The sequence below is a fragment of the Globicephala melas genome, chromosome 13, assembly GCF_963455315.2.
Source record: "Globicephala melas chromosome 13, mGloMel1.2, whole genome shotgun sequence".
NCBI lineage: Eukaryota > Metazoa > Chordata > Mammalia > Artiodactyla > Delphinidae > Globicephala > Globicephala melas.
Genome location: NC_083326.1, coordinates 64,974,563 through 64,990,814, shown reverse-complemented (window position 1 = coordinate 64,990,814; position 16,252 = coordinate 64,974,563). Strand labels below are relative to the sequence as shown.

The 16,252-nt window shown below is 63.1% G+C and overlaps 2 protein-coding genes across 4 annotated transcripts in view; one reads left to right on the top strand and one right to left on the bottom strand.

The window, feature by feature from the left end:
* The window catches only part of GNAZ (G protein subunit alpha z), a 42,240-nt gene extending 26,376 nt beyond the window's left edge, over positions 1–15,864 (top strand). For all 3 annotated transcript variants that reach the window (XM_030836197.2, XM_060310237.1, XM_070046946.1), the window contains one exon: positions 14,182–15,864. In XM_030836197.2, the coding sequence (XP_030692057.1) occupies positions 14,182–14,526 (345 nt within the window). In that variant the 3' untranslated portion in view covers positions 14,527–15,864. The remainder of the gene's footprint in view (positions 1–14,181) is intronic.
* The window catches only part of RSPH14 (radial spoke head 14 homolog), a 62,110-nt gene that overhangs the window by 35,197 nt on the left and 10,661 nt on the right, over positions 1–16,252 (bottom strand). The gene's annotated exons all lie outside the window — the stretch shown is intronic.

The window sequence follows — 16,252 nt, the reverse complement described above, 5'->3', positions numbered from 1 at the left end:
GGGCGAGGTCCCGGGTGCCAAGCCCCACTCCCAGCACCGCCTGGGGTAGACGTTGCTGCCAGGGCTCATCGGGGCCTCTGCAGCTCCCATGTCTGCGCACATCCTCTCTGCCAGGTGATCTGCTCTTCTCAATGTCCCTGCACCCCGCGGAACATCTGTATCCCGCACTTACCAGGAGCTTCAGGGCAGAGGGACCTCCCCAGCCCGCATCCCACTCAGCGCCCAGGCCGGCGGGTTAGTTAATTTCCTGAGCGCATTAGCCCCACTCCTTACGCACACGTCAGAACCCAGAGAGGTTTTTAAGACGCAGATTATTATTGTTTTAAGGGATTTCTATAATCTGAGAACTGAAAAACAACTTCTCCACTTCGCAAGAACAGGCTCCAGGGAGCTGGCTGAGACCACGGGGGACCCTCGGTAACCAGCACAGACAACTGGCCTGAACAACACCGAGAAAGGCTTCTGTGCTAATGGAACTCGGGGACCGCCCCCGCCCCCCCGCAGGCCCCTCTGGCTCTGACAGTCTAGTGTTTTGGTAGATCTGAATACAGTCCGCTAGGGAAGGGAGCATGGTCATCTGAGGGGGGCCCCCCGGATAGAGCAGAAGGTGGCCCTGTTCCCTGCACGTGGCTCCCCACTGGACACATGTCCTCAGATCCAGAGACCCGACTCAGGCTGGCCCGGGAACCTGGGCCACAGCTCACCCTGACCCTGTCTTCATCACCCCTAGTTGGTGTCTCCTCAGCTCATGTGTTTGCTCTAATTTCATGAATAAAACCACAGTCACCCAGAGGCCCTGGGCCTCATGTCCTGAGGTTTCTGCTGAGGCCAGCCCCAGGCCACAGCCCCACACACCTTTTCGGGCCTTCGGTGACCCTGGGAAGGCTGACGGCGTCCTGGCTGAGGAGGCCCAGAGCCTCCAAGCCACATGGCACAGCTCCGTGTTCCCCAGAAGCCATAGCCTCTGGGCCTGTGTCTCAGGCTCCAGGAAACCAGCTCTGTAGCCAACTACCAGCCGCTGGGGAAAGAACAGTCTGGAGCAGCTGACTGGGGCAACCTGTAGTTCTTGGGCGGCTTCCCACCCCGGCCCTTTGTTTACTGCCTGCCGGCTCCAGGGACGCCCCCTCGGCTCCTCTTTCAGCCTCATCTGCCCAAAGACAGGACCTCAGGAGGCGAGAGGGGGCCAGCCACATGCAGCCCCAGTCCTGTGTGTCCTCAGCTGGACAAGCTGGTCCAGTTGTGGCTCCCTTGTCTGCAAAGCCAGACGACAGATCCATGGCTCAAGGACAGGATGCAGTTCTGACATCTGCCAGGCGCCTGTGCTTGGTGCCTGCAGGGCCTGGGACTCTGGGGCTGGCGCTCCGATGGAGGGGGATGCCCAGCAGTGGAGCTTAGACCCTGGTCAGCCCCGTGGCCTCCCCTGTGGCCTGGGCCACCCTGCCTGGTTTGGTGGCTGGGAAGGCTATGGGAATCACACAGGCCTGCGGGGAACACAGTGCCCTCCTGCCATTTCCTGTTCTTCTCACAAGAGACAACCACCCAGCCCCCCACTCCCCATTCCTGCTCAGACTTCCCAGAGCCAGGCTGCAAGTGCCTCTCAGTACCGAGGGGTTTTGGGGGGCCATGGAGAGCTGGGCCACCTGGGCCAGGTCCCGGTGCCAAGTCCCACCCCCAGCACAGCCTGGGGCATCAGGATGTGGCGTCACCAAGGCCAGAGACCACACTGAACCAGGACAGAGGAGGCGCTGGGCAGAACTGTCACCACGCTCTCCTCTGATGCCCAGACCTAGCAGGCTGGCCTTTTGTAGCACAGCTGACCAGGGGACCTGGCATTGGGCACCACCAGCCCTGACACAGCACATGTTCCTCCCGGGGCATCCCAGCCCCTGCTGCAGTGGTGTGGGGCCCAGGGAGGGCAGGAGGTCTCTTCTGGACAGCAAGGAGCCCATGGGGGTGGGAAACCTACTGTCCCCAATGGTTGTGGAGGACATGGATGGAGACACTGCATGTGACTCCAGCCTGGATTCAGTGAGACCACAGCCATGAGCTGCTGACCAGCCGGCCTCTGGCACGCCCTTCCCCCGAACCTTGTTCCTGCTCCTGCCCAGTGCTCTGTCCCCAGGCACAGCTGCTGTGACCCCGTGGCCTGGTGTCTCCTGCCGTACTGCCAGTCTGGGGGGATGGGCTGGCCCAGCCCGTGGCCCGGTATCTCCTGCCGTACTGCCAGTCTGGGGGGATGGGCTGGCCCAGCCCTGGGAGTGATACGGGTGGTCACAGCTGGGGGGGGGGTGAGGTTTCGAGGACCCACTCAAGAGGCAGTGACGCGAAGACAAGGACTTAGGAACCAGAAACAGGGCCCCACCCAGCTTCTTCATCCCCCCGCTTCACCTGCAAAGGGGGCTGAGAGGCTTGGACAGTGCTGGCCAGGGCGAGCACCGGGAGAACGCTGTCAGCCACCGAGTACCTAGCAGGGTGTGGGGTATGTCAGCCACACTGACAGCATCTGGGGCAGGATAAAGCGCCAGGTGCTCCACAGGTAGGAGCAGTGTTCCCAGGCTCGAGGGCCCTGCCGTGGTCCCAGGTCCTGCGGAATTCCCTAAACCGCGTCCCGAATGTATGGCTGCACAGCACGTGTAGGCATCCTTCCTGAGAGAGGCTCTGTCACTTTGATCAGTTTCTCAATGGAGCTGAGACCCCGGAAGACTGCCCTTGCCCAGCCCCGACCCCCTGCTGATGGAGAAGCCAGGGTTATAACGGGCAGCAGTGGCCCAAATATTACTTCCTAAGGATGAGCATTTCTGAAATCCATCTTGATTGGCCACAAGCAGAGGTTCCCCACTGAGATGTCTACCCACCCCCCCCCCGCCCTGTCCCCAGCTTCTCGTGTCCCTGCAGGAACTGGCCACCTGCTGCCCATGGCTCTCCAGCCTTTCCTGCAGGAGGGGTGGCCCAGGGCTGTGCCCAGGGGTGCAGAAGCTCCATCTTGCTGAACAGTGTTAGGCAAGGGTGTTGGGGCCCAGGGGGTCCTCAGTCTGGTCCCAGGAGGGCTGTTTGCACTGCCGTTGCCTCCCGTGGTGGCAGTGATGGTCTGCAAGCCAGGCCAGGCCTGCGCGCACTTGCATCATGCTGTTTGCTAATTTCCCGTCAGTGACTGACAGCAGGGGGGCTTGGATCAAGCCAGCAAGATTTAACACAAAAACAAATAGAAAACAGTTCTCATTTCAGCTGAAGCTGAAAAGGACTGGAAGGACTGGGGCTTTAGAAGAGGCATCCTCCCTGGGAGCAGGAGCGGTTGGAGGTGGGGGGAGGTGGGCGGATGAGGTGGGGGGAGGTGGGACCCAGAGCCCGGACCTCATCCTAGGCTGCCAGCCTTCCTCCCTGGGCCTGGGCATGACATGGGGAGCTGGGAGCAGGACACAGGAGCTCCAGCCCTTGCAGAGCAAGTGCTCCAAGTGTGGCCTTGGGAAGCTGGGAGTCAATTCTAACTTAGTCCCCCCCCCCCATCCAAAGTTACGAGATGCCCACTGCCCTCGTCCCACCTGCCCGGGGCTCTACGGGACGCCTGTGGGATCAGGAATGGTCCTTTCTGGCTCTGAGATCCTGTCGGTCATTGATTCTGAGTCTCAGTGAGAACAGAGAGCAGAAGAATGATGTGTGTTTGGGGTGCAGGGGCTGGCTGGCCACACAGACTGCCAGGGGACAGCTCGGTCAGGTGGGCAAAGTCCCCAGCCAGGGCATGAGCGTGTTTTGGTGCTGGGGTGGGGCAGTGACCTGCCTGTGTGGCCCCGGGGTCATCATGTGTCCACCTCTGGTCCATCTGGGCTGTCTGGCTCCTGAGAACTCGCAGCACGCCGGGGACAGCATGGCTGTGTCAGTGGAAGGGGGGCGCTCGGTGGAGCACACTCGTCCCGACGCACCCCGGTCCCAGCCCCGTGCCGGGCACCGTGGGGAAACGGTGGGGCCCAGGGCGCGGTCCTTCCTCTCCGGGGGCAGATGTCCGGGTGGGAGGACGAGGGCAGGGAAAAGAGGCTGGGCCTCAGGTGCTGTCACGGACCCTGCACACAAACCTCTAAGCCCCCCAGGCGGGCTGCCACACTTGCTACTACTCTGGGTCACCCTAGCCCCCTCTGAGCCGTATACTTTGGGAGACTGGGGACCCACAAACAGGCTGCCTGGAGAAGGTGGGTGCTGAGCTTGGGGTGGGGACAGGTGGCGTCAGGCGAGGTGGCCCGAGGCTGAGCTTCCGCTGTTCCTGGCAGGTTCAGGATGGGTTTCAGGCCATTAGGGCCCGAGCACAGCTTCCCCGCAGCCTGTTATCTTGTTTAAACAGCCCTACTGTTTGAAGTGGCGGGCCTGGCCGGCGCTGTTACTACGAGCGCCACAGCTGTCACTCGATGGGGGGCAGCGGACAAACGGTGCCTCTGACCTCTGGACCCGTCGGAACACACGCCCACCCCAGTGAAGCCCCATCTGTCACTGGCCCAAGGCGTGCAGGGCTGAGCCTCCTCCTGCCCCCACCTGGGCTGCAGCAAGCTGGCCCCTGGGAGGCGAGAGGCGGTGGTCCTTTGCTGAGCCCCCTTCTCGTGCCTGGGGAGGGGGGCCAAGGGCTGTGAGCACCAGGACTGTGGGGCGCGAGATGCACCGCCCCAAGCACTAATTCCTCTGTGCTGCTCGCTAATTCCCACACTCTGGCCGCGACTTCCGCGGCCCCTCGGGCTGCTCGTCTGCAGGTGGCGCGGAGGCCAGGGGTCAGGGCAGCAGGAGCTGGGGCACCGATGGGGACACACAGTGGAGTCGGTTCTGGGGTCGCCGCACAAACCCCGGAGTTTGGGGGAGGAAGATGAACCCCGAGCCTTCATCCCCGGCGGGTCAGGGGGTTCCTGATGGTTTTAAAGCCAGAAGGGCACCTGCCTGTAAACGCTTTTTACCCTCGTTTTGCTCCACGATGGCGCCGAGGCGAGAAGGGACACAGGCCACTGCCGGCGAAGGGCCAGGACGGCACGGAGCCTGCTGCGGGGAGCGGGGGAGGCCCGGCGCTGCCAAGTGTCAGGGTCCTGGTTGGGAGGAGGGGAGGCTGGGGGCGCAGGCGGGCCCCTCCCCAGTGGCCAGGTCCGACCACCTGGACAGGCAGGACACGCGACACCCGGCGTCCTCTCACTGTAACCCCTGCACACGGCCGCCTTACCGACCACCTACATCCCGCACCATCCAGCCCTGCCTGCCGTGGCCCCGCGGCCAGCAGACCACTCACCCTGCCGGGCGCTGGAGAGAGCAGCCCCCGCAGACCGGGTGGTGGTGCTCAAAGCCACAGCAAATCAACAGAAGGGTTCCAGCTGGCGACTGGCTACTTCAGGGAGGCTCAGGGATGCCCTTGAGAGCCCACCCCTCCGCCGGGACCCAGGGGAGGACAGCCTGGTGAAGGCCCCACGCGGGGATGAGTTGGGGCCAGGCAGAAGGTGCTGGGTCACCCCGCTGGGATGGGAGCTGCTGGAGGGCTATGCACAGGGCAGCGAAGTGACCCCAGGTTGCAGAGACACGGAGCAGAGGCAGGGAGAGGTGGGAAGGAGATTCCAGGTGTGGCTGGAGGTGCCGTCAACTGGACAGTTGCAGGTAGAGCCGATGGCCCGACTCCGGGACCCTGGCCTCTGTCGGGGGGTTGTGTCCACTCGTGGGTACTGCCTCCCCTGGCAGAGGCAGCCAGACAGTGCCCTCCCTCCATGCCACCTGCCCCAGCTTGCTGGCTTGGCACTGGGTGGTCAGTGCACATGTGTCCGCCCCTAGGGCCTCAGTTCTCTTAAGCCAGGATTGCCCCTTGCTTCTCTCTGTTTCCGAGGGTGACTGCTTGACGTCCAGGGAAAGGTGCCGGGCGAGGCCGGGCTTGGATCTTGGACGCCAGTGTCGGTGGTAGGGATGCTGGGCCTCCAGCTTCCTGTCACTGCCTGTCGACCACGTTTCTACCGTGACTCACTTCCCGACAGCCCAGAATAACTGCCGTCTCCTGGTCGGCAGGACCTGAGACTCTTGGGTGAGGTCAAGTCCAAGGCCAGCCGAGGCAGCCATGGGGGCTTGGGGTGGGGCTGCCTCAGGGCTCCTCGCTCAGGCCCCCACTCCTTTCAGCCTGACCCACTCACATCACCCAGGGAGCCCTAAAGCTGAAGTGAGCCAGGGAGAAAGGGGGTCAGACAGAAGATGGGGGGTGGGGCTGGTTGAGTGGGCGTCTGGTGCCAAGGGTCAGAGTAGGGGATCAGGGCCTGCACTGGGAGGCCTCTGAGGTCCCAGGGACACGAGAGGGTGGGGTAGGAACATGCTGAGGGACTGGAGGGGGGACGGGGTGCCGAGAAGCGCCGTGGCTGTGCCTGGTGGAGGGGAAGGCGGCGGCAGGAGGGGCACGGGGAGTGAGCTGCCTGTGCGGCAGGGCCGTGCCAGTCGATCTTGGCCTGGGTGTCCCGAGGGCCCACAGGGTGCAGGGGCAGTGTGGCTCCGTGGGCTCGAGGGCCCAGACTTGAGGAATGGGTGCACTGACCCTGGGCAGCCGAGGGGGAACGCTGCCCACCCCAGAGAGAGCAGGGGGTGGGCGGCAGCACCCCCAGCTCGCCCTGTTGCCCCCGCACAGGCTGCGGCACCACCCACTCTGTGCCGCCCGTGCAGATGAGCCCCGGGGACAGTCAGGGGCTCATCGATCCATTAGCCTCATTAATCAATTCTCCATTCTGGCGCGGTCAGCACTTAGGCTTGTGGGAGGAAGAAGTGAGGAGCGCTAACCAGGTTGGTCTGGACTTGACCCCGGTCATCCAGCTCTGTCCCCAGGCACCTCCCCGTTGCCTGAGGCCAAGAGCCGCATGGGGATGGCAAGGACCAAGGGGTGGCTGTGGCCATCGGAAGCTCTCCTTGGGGCAGAGGGGCCTGGGCAGGCCAGGCTGGCCCTCACAGCCCCCATTTCCACATCCATAAACGGGGATGTGGGGAGAAGCCCTCACAGCCACTGCTCTGAGAGGAGCAGAGAGCTGGACCTCTGCACATCACAGCAGCCTCCGCGCAGAGGAGGAGCAAGGCCCAGAGCCTCCAGGGGCAGCTGTCGAGGGCGAGGCACCATCCTTCGGTAACAGTCCCACCCCCGCCCCTCCCACTGGGAGTGCCACCCACCCAGGGCACTGCAGGCAGGAGCCGGTACCAGAAGGACCTCCCCTCTTCCCTGCCCACTGCCCTGCCCGCCAGGGAGAGTGAGATACCCTCAACACCCGGAGGCCCTCCCCCACTCCCAAGAAGTAGACAGTGATGGACAGTGTGGTCTGGCCAGCCAGCCAGGGCTGGGCCTGTGTGCCCCTGTGGAGAGGGACACCTGGCCCAGCTCAAAGATGGAGCGTCTCCTGCCTTCGGTCTGTGTTGCTGTGCTGCTGTACGAGGCCCGAGGGTGGAGGCTTCCTCCCCGGTTGCCATGGAAACTGCATGCTGAGTGTCTGAGTATAAGCTCAACCAAGGGAGGGGAGCAGCTGCTGTCACAGACTCTCAGTGTTAGGAAGGGCCCGAGGGGCTGCCCCACTCCTGCGCTGGCCAGCGCAGAGGGCAGCTCTGAGGCCTTCTCGCCTGCATCTCCCTGTGGGCGCTGGACCACCACCACATCTGCTCTCTTGTCTGCACAGGGCTGTAGTGACTCCATCCAGGCCTGGGTGAGTCAAGCACACAGGCCCTGCCCTCCTGCAAACACTTCCAATGAGGGACGCGATACTGGGGGTGGGTGTGTGTGTGTGTGGAGAAACACAGATTCTGGTGACAGTGGGGAGCCAGGGCTGCCTGGGGAGGCCCGAATGTCCCATTCCCATCCCTGCGGGCGTGAGTGGAGGTCTGAGTCATCTCCCGCACCGGCTCTGCACTGGGCTTCTGCCAGGACAGCGCGGCCATGCTGCCTCGCTGCCCGAGGCCTCCAGCTCAGTCTGGGGCTGTTGCACTGCTTCTTGCCACCCCACCCTGTTCCCAGGGAGCCCTCCTGCCTGCACCCCGCAGCCTAAGGGCAGACGCAAGCCAGGGCCTTGCTCCCCTGAGCCACCCCCCCCACGACCCGAGACAAGCTGGAGCCCCAAAAGGGAAATAGGCTCCGGAAGGATAAGGACCCTCGGTGGGCGAGTGGGGGAGCTCAGGGCTTCGAGCCACTGGGCAGCCTGAGGGCTGGGCCCGGCCTCTTCCCCGCGGAGCCCAAGGCACCTCCCAGCAGGGCCCCCTGAGCACCCCCAGGCCACACTAGACTTCTCTGCAGCTTTGCATGAAGATAAAGACACCCCTCTCTCACCCACAACGACCAGCCCCCCACTTCTTTGGCGACAAAGAATAAGCTATTTCCCTGAGCAACCAGTGCCGTCCTCAGAGGGGTTTTACTCTGGAGGTGCAATCCCGTCTTCACACCTTTCCACAGTTGCAGGTGCATCTAACACAGGCCCCACCACCCCCACCCCTGTGCACCTGCCCGGACCTCGGGACCTGGGTGTGACGGTAGGGCCCACTCGCCCTCTCCCCGCTGGAGAAGGCTGGGGATGTCCAAGCCCGGCTCCCCCGGCAGGGCTCAGGCTGGGCCAGGGAGGTCTCGGGGGCTCCTCCCACCCACCAGGCCCGGAGCACAGGGCTCCGGGCCTCACTTGCCTCCCGGGCAGTGGAGGCGGGGAGGGCAGTCAGCACCGCACAGAGGATGACCCCAGACTTCCCTCTGGGACGTGCCGCTCGCTGGGTCAGCCGCGCCTCCGCACCCCTCGAGCCACACCACCACAGAGGGAACAGAGGCTTGGCTGTTACCTTGTGAAGGTGCCAGCTCGATACCCAGCCCCGGCTGGACCCTCCCCCTTGGCCCATGCAGCCAGGGTGCTGCCAGGAGGCCTCGCTGCCCGGTCCCGCCCTCGGCGCCCGTGGAGCCTGGCACCGTTGCCCGGGTGGGGCCTGGAGGCTGAGCCTCAGGGCTGGCACCATCGTGGTGAATGGAGCTCATTCATGTCCTCAGCCCGGCCTCCCAGCTCTGCTTCCAGCGTTTAAAGGTAAATTCGCAGTTCTCAAGAACAAACACTCCAGGCGCTCCTACAACAGGCGGACCTGGGCTTCCCAGGCCGAAACGGAACTGAGAACTCGTGTTAGGGACGAGCAACCTGAGTCCCAGGGCGGGACAGAGCCGAGCCAGCGCCACGGCCCAGCCCTGCTGCATCCTCTTCCCCCGCCGGCTGCCCGCTGCGGCCCCAGGCCTTGGCCGTGGCTGGCTTCCCGTTGCCTCGTCCTAGCCTCACAGGGCCCCTGCTCCAGGCCACCTCCCCTTTCATCTCTGAGTCATGCCGTGACGGCCGCTCTGGTCACGGGTGCCCGGTATGGAGGCTCAACTTCCCAGAAGCGTCACGTTTTAGCCCCCAGCCTCGTGAGCAGGATCCCTAACAGACCGTGCTGTACGGGTGAGGAAACTGAGCCTCAGACAAACAGGAGCTGGCGGCTGGCAGAGCAGGGGTTCTGGCCCTCGTTGGCCACTCCACAAGCTCACCTCTCCTCTGTCCTCCTCACACCCAGAAGGGCGCCTGGAGTGCCTCTGCCCACGGAGGCTGAGGAGGGGCGGGGGGTGCGGGCCTAGCGGTGAAGGTTGCTGGCGTGCCGGCGGGCTGGGGTTTCCGGGTCTCCCGGGCCCTGGGGTTTGGGCCGGTTCTGGGAAGGGCTGAAACCTTGACATCACCAGCACTTTATGAGGTCTGGGTCTGGAGCCTCTGCTGTGCCCAGGGCGAGCCGAGCAGTCAGCGTTCGGGTGGCTCCCTTGCCTGTTGGGGAACCCGTGCTCCCCTTTTGCAGAGTGCAGGGCTGGACTTGGGCGTCCACATTTGGGGCCAGTGCCCGCCGGCCAGCCTGCGAGGAAGCCAAAGGCAGCCCTCTTGGCCTATTAGATCAAGGAAATGGGTGCTCGCCTGGCAATCGGTGCTGTCCTGTGCCCCTGCAGCAGTGAGCGAGGGGCTGAGTGGGTGTCACAGGTTCTGGGCAGCCGTTGGGTCTCCAGGCTGAGCAGTTATGGAGCCCCCAGAGCAGAGGAACCAGGCAGAGCTGGGAGCCAGCAGCCTGGAGGGAGGTGCTGGTGGCCCTGGGGGCTCAGGATGGCAGCTGAGCCAGGTCTGCAGAGTCCGGCCCCCTCCCTCTCCATCCCACCTCCCACAGAGGCTCTGTGCCGGTGGGGAGGGGGGCAGGTCTTGGACAAGAGGAGATGAGGTCACCCCAGTACCAGGGCGCCGGCAGTGAGTGGCATGCAGACTGTCTGCTGGGAAGGCAGCCACAGGCCAAGGCCCAGCAAACCTGGTTCCTCTCAAACCAACACTATGTTGCTCCTGCAGCAGTCCTGGTGCTGGGTGCCGTGATCGTCCCCATTTTACAGATGAGGACACTGAGGCCGGGAGAGGAGAAAGGACTTGTCCAAGGTTCAGCGAGCCCTGGTGGTGAGAGCGAACCCCAGGCCGCAAATCTGTACCCATAACAGGGACGCCTGCCCTTTCGTAACTCAGGGGAGCCTTCATGGGGGACCGGGGCCGAGGCTCCCCTTCACGCCCCAGCCCCGGCCTCCTCAGGATGTTCCAGGAGCCGGTCTGGTCCAGGCCACCACGGGTGCTGTCACGTGGCGGTTGTGCTCAGGGTAAAGGCCTCCACCACTGAGCTTGGCACTTAGCAAAGATTCCAGTCTCCGAGCAGCAAGCTGGAAGCCCCTCAGAGGGGGGTCACGAGCTGCAGCCCCTGGGGAGAGTCCAGTCTGTTCGGTGAGGTTGAGTGTATTCGGACGTGTCCAAGCAGGAGCTTTCTCTGCAAATGGCTGAGAAATGACTTGTGCGACACCCTGGGGACTGTCCGGCTGCCTCCCAGGGTCTGACGTGTGCTGTTACAAATCACTGGTCCCTGCCCCTTCCCGAGCATGGGATCGCCACCGCTGCCCAGGCCTCTGGTGGGAATCGTCTGCTCTGTGTCATCTCTGTACACGATGTTTCTCACTGTGAGCAGCTCCTGGAGAGAGCTGGGTGGGCACCAGAGCCCTGGGTGGCATCGCAGGCAAGCAGTCGTGGGGTATTTTCTCCTGGGAGGAGCAGCTGCAGAGCTGAGGGCGTGGAGGGCCTCCTGCTGGGGGAGCGCTGGGGTTGGTGCAGACACGGGGTCCTCACCCAGCCCTGGGAGTCGCCTGTCCAGGGCCCCATCCCCTGTGTGAGGTGGGTGGCCTCCCCGGCTTGCAGCGAGAGGATGTCTGCGTCAGGCTGGTGGAAGTCATGGCAAGGCAAGGCATGATGGGCAGAGTCCGGTGACTCCAAAGCTGCCCCAGCTTCCTTCACCCCAGGGCCCAGTGGACCACACGAGGACGGGGCCCAACCCTGTGACCCACAGCACCAAGTGGGTAGAGTCAGAACCGGGTACCAGGGAGGCGTCGGGGAGAACGGGGCCACAGCTGGCCCCCAGGCTGAGCACACCCTCAGGACCAGGGAGGCCCTGAACGCAGACCGAGGGACTGGGGTTCCATCCTGGTGCCCGAGCACCCCAGACGTGTGCGGCAGGAGGGGCGCCGGGGTGCGGGGCTGGGAAGAGGAGTCGTGGAGGAGGCCACGGAGGGCGAGCCAAATGGGGAGGGGGCCCTGGGGGAGGCCCTGCCCGTTGCGCCTTCCTCCTGTACGCACACTGTTGTGCGTGCTTCTCACGGTTTCCAGAGTTACAGCTCAAAACAGCACGTTCCTTTCTCAGTGATCTGTGACTCAGGTGTCAGCGTGCTGCTCGGCCCGCGCACCCATGCTCGGGCTCCTGCTCTGGCTCCAGGAGCCTGCACAGCAGTGGTGGTAGCACCAAGGGGCTCCAGCTCCCCCTGCCCGCCTAGTGCCTTCTGGGACGGCTCCTCTCCTGGCTGAGGGACCTCTGTGTGGTGGGTCCCGGGACACAGTGCCCCCTTCACCGTGCTCACCCAGCGGCTTTGGGGGAGAGCAGGTGGAGCTCCCAGGCTCCTGTGTTTGTCCAGCCCGGCCAGTCAGTGCCTCCCACGGGCTCCCTGAGCGCTGCCCGCCTAAAGGATGGCCTGTGTGGGTCCCCACGGTTTGTCCCAAGGGAGAGGGAGGGAACAGGGAAACCTGAGCCCCACCTGCCAGGAGAGCAAGAGGAGCCCCAGGTGTGGGCAAGGGCCGGACACGAGGGGCGTCTGTCCTGCTCAGGCCGCACAGCAGTGCCCGTCCTGCCAGCCTTCTCTGCCCTCTGTTGCCTGGCGAGGCTCGGAGGGACGTCTGTGGGGTAGAGGGGCCGGCCCCTGGGGTCTGAAGTCAGCCTGGGGTGCTCTGAGCAGGAAGGGCAGACGCAGCCTGTCGGGGCCCTGGGGCCTGCTCCACGCAGGACATGGCAGCTGAGCTCTTCCCACGCACACATGCCCTGGAGGACCGACCCCTCTCGGCACACGTGCACTGTTTCAGCAGGAGCAGCTGGCCTGGATGCGGGAGGCACCTGGCTCTCACCCCCAGTGACCTAGCAGGGTACATGGAGGCAGGCCCAGGCCCTGTGCAGATGCTCATCCCAGCACCCCTGCCTGGCCCCACTCCACGCTTGCCCACCCATCCTTGAACGCCACTCCACACCCAGGGCTTGGCCTGGCCTGGCCACTGGCCTCTCGTCTCTGGGGCCCCGTCACCGGCGCGAGATCTGGGACCTGCTGGCAGCCCTCAGAGCCTGCTCAGCAAGTGTCTGCTCAGTGGATTAATGAATACATGCTAATGGCCACATCTATTATTTATCTGATGTGAAATCTGGGGTCAGAAGCACAGCGTCTGATTATGATGTCATTCCCATGAGATATGACAGCTCTGCTGGTCCCTACCACGCAGCTTCCGGGAATCCGTTAGCGCTAATTACTACCCAGTAGAATGTAACATTCCTGGACCACCACTTAACTGCGTGTGTAACGTCGTCCGCTCCTCCAGGCACACCTGGGGGTCCTGCATCCTGTTTCTCTCTGCAGAAGGCTTACCCCACCCCACACACACCCAAGACCTGAGGCTACTCACTTTCAGGGCGTCTGTTATTCCTGAGCTTGTTCTAAAGAAGGCACAGGGTGGGTTTTGGAAACGGGCCCTCCCCGGTGGAGTGCAGGACCTGGAGGCAATGTCTACGTTGTGGTGGGGGCGGTGGTTCCTTCTCAGCACTGATGCTGTCAGACCATGTATCTGAGAGAAGGCAGGTTCTGTGGGAGAGCAGGGCTTCGTGGGGCCTCCCCCGGGCACTGCCACCCTGGGGCCAGCAGCACTGCCCGTCCACCTTGGAGGAGCAGCAAGCCTAGAAGCTCCTGGCCGTGGGACTTAGAGCACATTTCCTGCCTCTCCGGGCCTCAGTTTCTTTATCTGCAGAATGGGGATAGGAAGGTGTGAGGGTGGAGCAGGCCGGTGCCTGTGTCCACCCATCAGCACCAGCTGCAGCTTCCCTGTTGTTACCACATCGTCAGAAAAGTCCTTAAATCCGATACCTCCGATCTACACTGGCCCCACACTTGGGACGCTCATCTCATTCATTTTACTTTCAAACACTGGGCAGCTTTCACCAGCAGCAGGAGTCCCTTTAGAAGTAGGACGGTCAGTTGTGCGTGGGAGTCAGACGAGGGCCCTGGGTTCCTTGAAAACCCAGAGGCTCCACGGCAGGGTCACGGTCCTCAAGGGGAGGTAGAGAGGGCCAGGGCCACGCTCTGTGGTCACGGTGCCTCCTGGCCGCCGTCCTCGCGTCCTCTGTGCTGGTGGGGGCGGGGCGGCCACGGGATCCTCCACGTGGCCTTGAGTGAGCACACCGCCGGCAGGGGCCAGGCCTGCCCAGCTCTGCCCTGCACCCTTGCTTTCGTGAACACAGGCCTCCCCGTCGCGGACTCCAGTGAGGACTGATGCCCTGCCTGGCAGGATGGAGGCACGGGGCCAGCCAAACCCCAGCAGGCGGAGCTGACTGCCGGGGAGGCTGCCCGCATGCTGCCTGCGGGGGATGCAGCAACGGTGCCCCCATGGGAGGCGGGGCTTGCCCGTGCAGGCGCGGGGCCCCAGCCGGCAGCCTCGAAGCCACGTGCTGTCATCGACCACGGGGGCCAGAGGGGGCCAGCGGAGTCGGAGAGCACAGGGCCAGCTGGGGCCTGGCGGGGAGGGTGCTCTTGGGCCTAGCAGGGCCAGGCCGTGCTGACCGCCCCCCCTCCCCCCCCAGAGCCGGATGGCGGAGAGCCTGCGCCTCTTTGACTCCATCTGCAACAACAACTGGTTCGTCAGCACCTCCCTCATCCTCTTCCTCAACAAGAAGGACCTGCTGGCGCAGAAGATCCGGCGCATCCCACTCACCGTGTGCTTCCCCGAGTACAGCGGCCAGAACACCTACGAGGAGGCCGCCGTCTACATCCAGCGGCAGTTCGAGGACCTGAACCGCAACAAGGAAACCAAGGAGATCTACTCCCACTTCACCTGTGCCACCGACACCAGTAACATCCAGTTCGTGTTTGACGCCGTGACCGACGTCATCATCCAGAACAACCTCAAGTACATCGGCCTCTGCTGAGGAGCCAGCGTCGGCTGTGGCGAGACTGGGGCATCACACCCCGACCCGCGCTGGTGACCAGCACAGGGGCAGAAAACGGGGGCCCGGAGCGTGTCCCCCGCCCCGCCTCCTCGGCCCCCACGTTTCCGCAAACATGAATATGTACGGATAGATCGCTAGGTAAGTAGACACACTTGCGCACACACACGCACACACACACGCGCACGCTCTGCAGACAGCAGGCTCCCCGCGTAGCTGAGGTCCTGTGAAGACTTGAGGAGCTGTCACCAAGTCCACCCCGAGCCCCTCCTGCCACATAACCCTGCCTTCCCGACGTGGCCCCACTCTGCATGGGGGTCCGAGGGACCACAGGGAGGGGCGGCCGGCTACCTGGGAGGAGACCCAGAGCAGGGGCCACGCCGCCCCACGTGCGCGCTGGGACCGGGCACCAGGCCTGCGACAGCACTGACCAGCCCTCCGGCCACTCACAGCTCTTTTTAAACCGCTTCAGAATATGCAGCAAAACTCCACATGGTGACACGCGTGGCGCAACTTGTCTCAGACCAGGCGAGCTGGGCGCCAGCTTTTCTTCTACGAGTCGGACGTTTTATAAACCGAAACCTGGTTTTTCTCCTCTGACATCCTTTTTCTTTTCTTTTTTTTTTTTTTGGCCAAATCTCGTGGTGTTTCGCAGAAATACAGAAAATTTCCAATGCAGTTGAGTATTCTTTTTTAAATGCAGATTTTCAAAACCTATTTTTTTTTTCGGGTGGTCCTTTTTGTGTCTGGCTTTGCTGAGTGTAAAATTGTTACCTGGACAAGTCTGTCCCTCTGTGCCCGGCAGCAGCCTCGACGCCGAGTTGTACATAAGCCCGTGCAGCGTCCTGTTGTTACTGGTGCGGTTTCCGCTTCGTTTTTCTTTCAGAAAATAAATGTGATGTATTTAAAGAAGGTCCTTCACCCAGGAGCGAACGAACAATAGCTAAATGTCTTGGTATTTAAAGAGTAAATTACCTGTGGCTTTTCTGCAAGTGGAGGAAAGGGAGGCCAGAGGGCAGCCTCGACTCCTGTGAAGGCTCGGCCGCCTCGCAGCCTGAGGGAGGCCCTTCCTGCCCAGGGCCCGGGGCACTGCCACCGCCACCGCCACGTGGATTACCTTGGCTGAGGGCCGTGTGCAAACACGAAGGCGCCGCCAGAGCCCTTGCCAAACCTCCTCTCGGCCTTTGGTACCCTGAGCCCGAGGTTGGTGTGAGGAGTTACAGCCAAGGACTTTAAGGGATGTCGAGAGGGAAAGAGGAGCTGGCGATCGCACGAAAGTCCGAGATTGTCTACTTTACGAAAATAAAATATCCTGAATGAGCCGAGCCTCGTCCCGAGTGCTGTGTGCGTGGACGGCATGCAGGAGGGTGGCGGGGACACCGTCCGTGCTGAGGTTCCTTTTTCTCTCCCCGCTCCCTCCACATGTTTAGGAAAAACCATTTTGAAATGAATGTCAAGAACAAACAACCCCAAGAGTAGAAAGACGCTGCAAAAGAGGGAGACCTGCCAGGCCTGTGTGTCCCAAGGGACTGAGGTTTGGGGGTAATGATGGTACCAGCCCAGGCTGCACCATCACCTGGACTCCCCCCCACCCTAAAGACACCTCCACTAGGGTCAGAATCATCCCCACAGAGCGAAGGAGATGCCCAGTGGGCCTGGAGGGTGCTGACAGCCCCCGGCATGAACGGCGAGCCTGCAGGGTGTTTGG